Source organism: Caretta caretta, chromosome 7, assembly GCF_965140235.1.
Source record: "Caretta caretta isolate rCarCar2 chromosome 7, rCarCar1.hap1, whole genome shotgun sequence".
Classification (NCBI taxonomy): Eukaryota; Metazoa; Chordata; order Testudines; family Cheloniidae; genus Caretta; species Caretta caretta.
Window position 1 is genome coordinate 81,942,643 of NC_134212.1, and position 9,372 is coordinate 81,952,014.

The 9,372-nt window shown below is 41.4% G+C and overlaps 1 protein-coding gene across 8 annotated transcripts in view; it reads right to left on the reverse strand.

Annotated features, from left to right (window-relative positions):
* RUFY2 (RUN and FYVE domain containing 2) overlaps positions 1-9,073 on the reverse strand; it is a 62,119-nt gene extending 53,046 nt beyond the window's left edge. For 4 of the 8 annotated variants that reach the window (XR_012669370.1, XM_075130861.1, XM_075130864.1 and 1 more), the window contains exons 1-3: positions 8,467-8,803; positions 6,549-6,722; positions 5,076-5,193 (exon numbers count right to left, since the gene is read on the reverse strand). Coding sequence is in view for 7 of the 8 variants with exons in the window: in XM_075130861.1 (XP_074986962.1) it covers positions 5,076-5,193; positions 6,549-6,722; positions 8,467-8,605 (431 nt within the window). In the remaining variant the exon portion in view is untranslated. The other 4 variants (XM_075130862.1, XM_075130866.1, XM_075130863.1 and 1 more) reach the window with 4 other exon arrangements.
* Between the last annotated feature and the right edge of the window lie 299 nt (positions 9,074-9,372).

A 9,372-nucleotide genomic window follows, 5' to 3' on the forward strand; every position in this document is an offset into this window, starting at 1 on the left:
AAATGTGACACTGGCTTTCATTTGAGTCCTCACATGACACACTTTGGTGAACTGGAAAATATAGGTCAGATCCACAAGATCCACAAGATGACCTCTCTACATCCCCTTGCCAGCTGGCATTAAGAGGTTCTTGGGTCACTCCACGTCCTTTAAGTTTTCACAATTACTAGATCTCATCTTCTCCCAACTTGTTTATCTCCCCATGGATTGGAAGACAAAAAACAAGCTTTCCTGCTTTTTCAACTCCCAGTCCGTTCTCAATTTTGAATGAGCTTGTCCAAATGGAAAAAAAAAAAAAAAAAGTCTGCACCTGCTAACTAAAACCGCAAGTAATTAAGGCAAAAGCTTTTCTACATAACAAGCTGAAAGTACTTACATTTAGAAACATGTAAATACCAGCATTCACTCCATTGTAAAGACTGAAAATAATACAGATACTTAATGAAGTACACAACTTTGTGATATATTCAAAAAGCGTAAGTTAACCTCAAAAGTTAAATATGTTTTCCTCCTGATTCTGTATATACTTAAAAATGTACCAATCCTTTTTAACTCATTACAACCTGAGGAGGGCTCATTGACATAGCTTTTTATAATTTACCTTAGTAGACTACAATAATTTTAGGCCTTAACATAGGTTGTCATAATAAATTTAATTTTCAACATTTTTTCCAAAATAAAAATGTATTTAATTTAAATAAAAAATCCAATTTAAAACAAAAAAAATAAATTATTGATTTTATCCATCTTGTAACTAGAAATCATAGAATCATAGAATATCAGGATTGGAAGGGACTTCAGGAGGTCATCTAGTCCAACCCCCTGCTCAAAGAAGGACCAATCCCCATTTTTTGCCCCAGATCCCTAAATGGCCCCCTCAAGGATTGAACTCACAACCCTGGGTTTAGCAGGCCAATGCTCAAACCACTGAGCTATCCCTCGCCCCATAACATTTTCATGAATTTATTTTTGAAAATATTTGAAGTAAAACAGTTTTTGTTTGGATGCCAACACTTTCCAGCAGTGTTTGCAACCCAAACAGTGCAGTACTATGCTACCGCATGAGAATCAGAGAGTGAAAACAACCACTCTATTTTAATTGTCCAAGCAAAGCACTGTGTAGAAAGTAAAAACAACATAAAGGGTAAAATATAATTTTTTTTTTATTGGTTAAGGTACTAATACCAACACAGGGAAGAAAAATAAATGATTCTTAATCTGACAGTGTCCTTTTAAAAATGTTTACAATAAAAGTTCAAAAAAATTATTTTTGTTAGAAAAAGTTTGGAGAATATCTTGTAAACAGGCCCATCAAGAGAAATTTGGAGCCCAGGTACATCAAGTTTGCTGGGGACCCACCCCCTTCCATTTCACCCAGTTACAGAAGTTTGGGGGGCCCCAAAGTTTAGGGCCTCAGTACAATTGTCAACCTTTGTTCCCGATATTTTCAGCCCTGCTTTCAAATACTCACAAAGTCAGGAGGGTTTAAGAGAGAAGCATGTGGACGTCCACTACCAAACTGTGCAGGAATCCTATAAAGTTTGCACAGCTCTATCTTTAGACCTTATCTTTTTTCAAGATAATTTTACTAACATAAAGGTGTCTCCCAAACACTGAACAAAACACAAAGAGGATGAATATATAACTGACTGGGAAACTCTGTTAGAAGCTATATATTTCCTAGCATATTAAGCAAACTAAATTTTATCACTGAGAATCACTGCAATGGTCTAATGACTCTGCTGTTTGCCACAATATGAGGATTAGAGTTACATCCTCCAGCTGATGCCATGGGAACATCATGTACTTGAAATAAGGCTAGCGGTAAACAAGTAAACTTGACGATTCCAAAAGACACCAGCACACCAAAAAGAATAAAACATTTACAAGACTGCCTCAATCACCTTATTTTTTCCCCAATAATTAGATACCAGCAACACTGGCTGATAACAAAGACATTATATTTGATGCTGAAAATAGAGAAGATTTCATTTAATGTCTGATCAAGCTAAGAATGGGAAGGCAGGCGGATTACTCTTCGCTAGTTAACCAGTAAGGCAGTCTTTGTTATATTATTTTTATGCAACATTTGGAAAATTAGTACAACTGAGACATAAGGGTATCACCTTTGTGGGGAGCATGGGCTGTTATAGCAGAGATAAAGAAGGGACAAGACAGAACTGGGGAGGGGAGCAAATCAAATCAGTATCTTAGATGTCTGTATACTAATGTGAGAAGTATGGGAAATAAGCAGGGGAAAACTTTAAATGCTAATAAATAAACACAACTATGACATAGTTGGCATCACAGAGACATGGTAGGATAATATGCATGACTGGAATATTGGTATAGAAGGGTATTGCTCAGGAAGGACAGGCAGGAAAAAGGGGAGGAGGTGTTAACTTATATATTAAAAATGTATACACTTGGACTGAAGTTGAGATGGAAATAGGAGACAGATCTGTTGAAAGTCTCTGGGTAAGGATAAAAGGGGTAAAAAACAAGGGTGGTGTCCTGGTAGGGGGTCTACTGCAGACCACCTAACCAGGAAGAAGAGGTGGATGAGGCTTTTTTTAAAACAACTTTAACAAAACTTTAACAAAATCATCCAAAGCACAGGACTTGGTGGTGATGGGGGACTTCAACTACTCAGATGTCTCTGGGGAAAATAACACAGCAGTGCACAGATCATCCAATAAGTTCTTGGAATGTATTAGAGACAATTTTTTATTTCAGAAGGTAGAGAAAGCTACTAGGGGAGAGACTGTTCTACATTTGATTTTGACAAATAGGTAGGAACTGGTTGGGAATTTGAAAGCGAAAGGCAGCTTGGGTGAAAGTGATCATGAAATGATAGAGTTCATGATTCTAAGGAATGGTGGAAGGGAGAACATCAAAATAAAGACAGTGGATTCCAGGAAGGCAGACTTTAACAAACTCAAGGAGTTGGGAGGTAAGATCCCATGGGAAGCAAGTCTAAGGGGAAAAAAATTGGCAGTTTTTCAAAGAGACATTATTAAGGGCACAAGAGCAAACTATCCCACTGTGTAGGAAAGATAAGAAGTATGGCAAGAGAACACCCTGCTTTAACCAGGAGATCTTCAATTTCCAAAAAAAAAAAAAAGAGTCCTACAAAAAGTGGAAACTAGGTCAAATTACAAAAAGAATGAATATAAACAAGTAACACAAGTATGTAGGGACAAAATTAGAAAGGCCAAGGCACAAAACGAGATCAAACTAACTAGAGACATTAGGGTAACAAGAACAAGAACACATTCTACAAATACATTAGAAGCAAGAGGAAGACCAAGGACAGGATAGATCCATTATTTCAATTGGGCGGGGGGGGGGGGGGAGGAATAATAATAGAAAATGTGGAAATGGCAGAGGTGCTTAATGACTTCTTTGATTCAATTTTCACGTTTAACATAGTGAATGCCAGTGAAAATGAGATAGGATCAGAAGAGGCTAAAATAGGGAAAGAACAAGTTAAAAATTACTTAGACAAATTGGATGTCTTCAAGTCACCATGGCCTGATGAAATACATCCTAGACTACTCAAGGAGCTGACTGAGGAGATATCTGAGCAATCAGCGATTATCTTTGAAAAGTCATGGAAGACAGGAGAGACTCCAAAAGACTAGAAAAGGGCAAATATAGTGCCAATCTATAAAAAGGAAAATAAGGACAACCCAGGGAATTACAGACCAGTCAATTTTACTTTTCTATCCAGAAAGATAATGGAGCAAATAATTAAGCAATCAATTTGCAAACATCTAGAAGATAATAAGGTGATAAGTAACAGTCAGCATGGATTTGTCAAGAACAAATCATGTCAAACCAACCTCATAGCTTTCTTTGACAGGGTAACAAGCTTTGTGGATGGGAGAGAAGTATTAGATGTGGTTCTGTTCAATATCTTCATCAACGATTTAGATAATAGCATAGAGAGTACACAGATAAAGTTTGTGGCCGATACCAAGCTGGGATGGGTTGCAAGTGCTTTGGAGGATAGGATTAAAATTCAAAATTATCTGGACAAACTGGAGAAATGGTCTGAAATAAATAGGATGAAACTCAAGAAGGACAAATGCAAAGTACTCAATTTAGGAAGGAACAATCAGTTGCACATATAGAAAATGGGAAATGACTGCCTAGGAAGGAATACAGCAGAAAGGGATCTGGCCGTCATAGTGGACCAGAAGCGAAATATGAGTCAACAGTATAAAGCTGTTACAAAAAAAGCAAACATCATTCTGGGATGTATTAGCCGGAGTATTGTAAGCAAGACACAGGAAATAATTCTTCCGCTCTACTCTGCACTGATTAGGCCTCAACTGGAATATTGTGTCCAGTTCTGGTCGCCAGATTTGAGGAAGAATGTGGACAAATTGGAGTGTCCAGAGAAGAGCAACAAAAATTATTAAAGGTCTAGAAAACATGACCTATGAGGAAAGATTGAAAAAAAACTGGGTTTGTTTAGTCTGGAAAAGAGAAGACTGAGAGGGGACATGATAACAGTTTTCAAGTACATAAAAGGTTGTTACAAGGAAGAGGGAGAAAAATTGTTTTTCTTAACCTCTGAGGATAGGACAAGAAACAATGGGCTTAAATTGCAGCAAGAAAGAGTTAGGTTTTTCCTAATGTCCAACCTAAACGTCAAGGTGGTTAAGCACTGGAATAAATTTCCAGGGGAGGTTGTGGAATCTCCATTACTGGAGATTTTTAAGAGCAGGTTAGACAAACACCTGTCTGGAATGATAATACTTAGTCCTACCATGAGTGCAGGAGACTGGACTAGATGACCTCTCAAGGTCCCTTCCAGTGCTTTTCTTCTATGATTCTACCAATACAATAAAAGGCATTTCATTTTTAAAGTATTTAGCTTCTTCAATGTGAGAAAGGTTCTTCTTCTAAATTCTCTCAACACAGTATGTTAAAATCCAAGTACTACTTTTGCCACAATATGTTTTGCTCTTTAAGGGTCTGAGCTCTTCCACTGACTCTAATGGGCACTGGATCAGGCCCCAAACCTTTACTGCAGCAAATGTTATGTTTTTACCAACACTACTCACTTGAGGCCAGGTAAATCTCTGACGCTAGCTGCTATCTCCTCAGCTTCTGGGTACAACTTCTCCACAAGTTCCAGCGGGCCCCAGATTGTTTTATTGTAACTTAGAAAAGATTTTCTTACTAAGAAAAGGAAAACATGATTTCGTTGACAAATTAAGTTACTTAGCTTACTCTCTCACATACAGTTTACAACAGCATACCTGGGTTAGAAATTGTATACATACATTCTTTTAAAATACTGTACTGTGAATATAGGTATTTATATGACAAACTTTAATTAACCTTTAAAAATAAGTCACAGTGGTTTGGGAATTTCTGAAAAGAATCTTATAAAGTAGCAATTCTGTTTTCATGTTTCAAACAGATCTGCTGAAGCATAACCATGCCAATGTAAGAGTAACAGTGACATGAAATCAAGATATAAGTAACATGCATTTAATCCTGGTAACTGATAAAACATATATAGTCACTTAGGGGTAACTCAGAAAGAAGAAAAAAGTGTAAGTGTGTAAAAAAATGTTTGTTATGGTTATCAGTACTTCATAAGAATGGCCATACTGGGTCAACCAAAGGTCCATCTAGCCCAGTATCCTATCTTTTGACAGTGGACAAAGTCAGGTGCTCCAGAGGGAATGAACAGAAGAGGTAATCATCAAGTGATCCATTCCCTGTCGCTCATTCCCAGCTTCTGGCAAACAGAGGCTAGGGACACCATCCCTGCCCATCCTGGCTAATAGCCACTGATGGAACTATCCTCCATGAATTTATCTAGTTCTTTTTTGAACCCTGTTATAGTCTTGGCCTTCACAACATCCTCTGGCAAGGAGTTCCACAAGTTGACTGTGCGCTGTATGAAGAAACACTTCCTTTTGTTTGTTTTAAACCTGCTGTCTATTAATTTCATTTGGTGACCCCTAGTTCTTGTGTAACGAGGAGTAAAAACATTTCCTTATTCGCTTTCTCAACACCAGTCATTATTTTATAGACTTCTATCATATCTCCCATGAGTCATCTCTCTTCCAAGCTGAAAAGTCCCAGTCTTATTAATCTCTCCTCATATGGCAGCCGTTCTATACCCCTAATCATTTTTGTTGCCCTTTTCTGAACCTTTTCCAATTCCAATATATCTTTTTTGAGATGGGGCAACCACAACTGCATGCAGTATTCAAGATGTGGACATAACATGGATTTCTATAGAGGCAATATGATATTTTCTGTCTTATTGTCTATCCCTTTCTTAATGATTCCCAACATTCTGTTTGCTTTTTTGACTGCTGCTGCACATTGAGTGGATGTTTTCAGAGAACTATCCAAGACTCCAAGATCTCTTTTCTGAGTGGTAACAGCTTCAGACTTCTTATAGAGTGCTGTACAAATTCAAACTGCTGTACAAAGAGGATAATGCATCACATTCTAGAAACAAAATTTCAAAATGGTTTGGGACAGGAAATAGATGAATAAAGTGATTACTGCACCTTTAAGACCATGTTTAAGGCAGTGCTCCATAACGACAAAGAACTGTTGCAAAGGTGGATAGTCAGAATCCAGAGTACGGCCAAAGCTCAAAGCTGATTCAATCAATCCTTTGATACTCAATTTAGCCATGTTCAGCAAATTTGCTCTTTCTACAGCTGTTGGGTCTTTTACAGCTAAAACAATAGAAAAATAAGCATATTTCAATTAGGAAAGCAAAAAAAATTCACTAAATGCTTTCCTGTTCAAAGCACTTTGATCCCAATCTGTATTTAATCAAAGGAATAAAATCCATTAACTGCTGTAAAGTCACAGTGCTATAAAGCAGCATTCACTCCAAAACAAACATAAGATGTGTAATATGTAAATACATATGAAGTAGGCTTTTATTGCCTTCCATTCTTCCATGCACTATATGGGATGTCATAATTTGAGGCACACTTATTGTCTCAATTCATTTCAGTACTGGTCAGGACCAGAAGGGCAACCTAGCTTGGCTTGTAAGACAAAGTGAAAGCAGCACTGACAATGAATATGGAAAAAGCAATGAAAAAAAAAAATCAGCTGGTTAACAGGGCTCAGAGACTCTCTTCTATGATACCAAAGCTGCAGTCACATAAGTACAAGACGTGTCTCATTAATATAGTATATCCAGAAACATTATTTGAATCCAAGTTATATATCCAGCATAGAAACAGATGTCAGTTTTCTCCTTTACATAGAAACAGTTTGTATTGTGGCCCTGATTCCACAAAGACTTAGGCCTGCATTTAACTTTACACGCTGTAAAGTCCCACTGACTACATTCTATGAGTAGAACATGGTTAAGCACATGCATAAGCATTTGTAAGATCCAGACATAGTTCCTCACCCACTAGCATAATACTGTAGTTTTGATTTACAGTTCTACACAGGGAAGTTTAAAGTGGACACACAAAACCAAGTTTCTTTTCTGTATTTTTTTAAAACTCATTAAAACATTTCTACCTATAATACATAAAACTTTCCAAAACAATCTAAATTGGGGCCTCAAACTAGTTGGCCACTTTAAGAGGGTGCATTATATGTTTCTGATAAAATGGGAAATGACTAAAGGAATATGTTATGAGGGTTATATAATTATTATACGGTCATGATACTTAATCCAGTACTGTCAAATCTCATAATTTTATCAGGAGCCTCATTCTATTTGTTTCTCTTAAAATCACAATTGCTGGAATCAAAGAGATCACATGAGAATCTCAGTTTTCTTGCTTTCTTTTAAGTTTCCAGCCCTTACTGTTTTAAATAAAAGTTTGAAAACGGAGAGAGAGCTGGGGGGAATCCTCTCTCCCTGTTATAGCCCTGAGGCAGCCTGCACCCCAAACCCTCATCCCCAGCCCCACCCCAGAGCCCACACCTCCAGCCGGAGCCCTCACCCCCCAAACCTCTGCCCCAGCCCTGAGCTCCCTCCCACACTCCAAACCCCTCGGCCCCATCCCTGCCACACTAATTTTGTTATGTGCACCAATATGGAGGTGATGTATCACACAACACCTCCATATTGGTGCACATAACAAAATTCATTCTGCACATCCATGGAAAAAATTAGTGTGAACATCATTCCAAAGTGCGCCCATTGTGAGGTCAGGCACTTCGTAACTGGACTAAGATGGGCCGTTCAGTTGAACCCTTTTATGATTTAAGTATTTTTTTTAATTGAACCGTTTCGCAATAAATCAGGAAGGCAACCTGCACATGCCCACATTTAACACAATCATTCCACTTCACAAGGAGTGGCACCATGCCCAAGATACGCAAAGGCACCCCAAACAATTCATGTTTATTTTTCTTTCCCAAAAAAGAACCAGTTCCCCCCGGTGCAGACACAACGGCGAAGGCTCTCCCATTGCTCCGCCCTCCCTAGTCCCCACAAAGCACCTGGGGGGCTGCTCCCCGGGAGGCGGCCGCCACCCCCGCGGCCAGACAGCACCTCGCCCAGCAGCCGGCCGCTAGCGGCTGTCTGACCCGGGGGGGAGCCAGGCGCCCGCTCCGCATCCCACACGCCGGCGACAAGCATCGTTCTCGGGGGCTCAGCTCCTTTGTCACCGCGCTGCCCGGTGTTGCTCGGACCCGTTGCCCGCAGGGAGCCACGGCCTGGAGCCTGCTTACCCGCCCGGCCGCCCCGCCTCCCCCGGGAGCAGGCGGCCCCCGCACACCGCCCGCCTCGGGCGCGCAGAGGCGGCTGGAGCCACCCCAAGTTCTGCCGCGAGGCGGCCGGGCCACGCACCGACCAGCCGCCGCCGCCTCGGGCTGCCGCTCCGCGCCCGTTGGGAAGCGCCGCCTCACCCCGTTACCTCCCCACCGGGAACCGACAGCTGCCCCCGGGGAGCCCGAGCGGGGCCTGCCACCGCCCCGACTCGCTGCCCCCCACCAGCGGGGAGCAGAGGCACCCTCACCCATGGCCACAGAGCAGCCGCCAGCTGGTCGCGGGCGGGCTGGGCTCCCCTGCACGGCTCCTGCTCCAGCCCTTCGCAGGCTCCTTCCCCTCCACTCCCCGGTCACAAGCCGCACTGCGCCCCCGGCGGCAGGAGGACCTGCCCCTCTCTGCCCACCCTAGAGCGCAACCAGCAAGGAGTGGCTGCTACTCCCCCGTGCTCCAGCCACACACAATAGCCGCTGACGCCGCAAAATTGGGGTCTAGAGCCACCCTTGCCCCACACCTGAGGAACAGGCGGCAACTTATGGGGCGAAGCCTCACCCTGCTCTTTCATAAGTAGCCCAAACTACACAGGGCTCAGCTACCACCAGCGTCCTACACAGGCTTGCAGCAATAGCCCCAGAGGA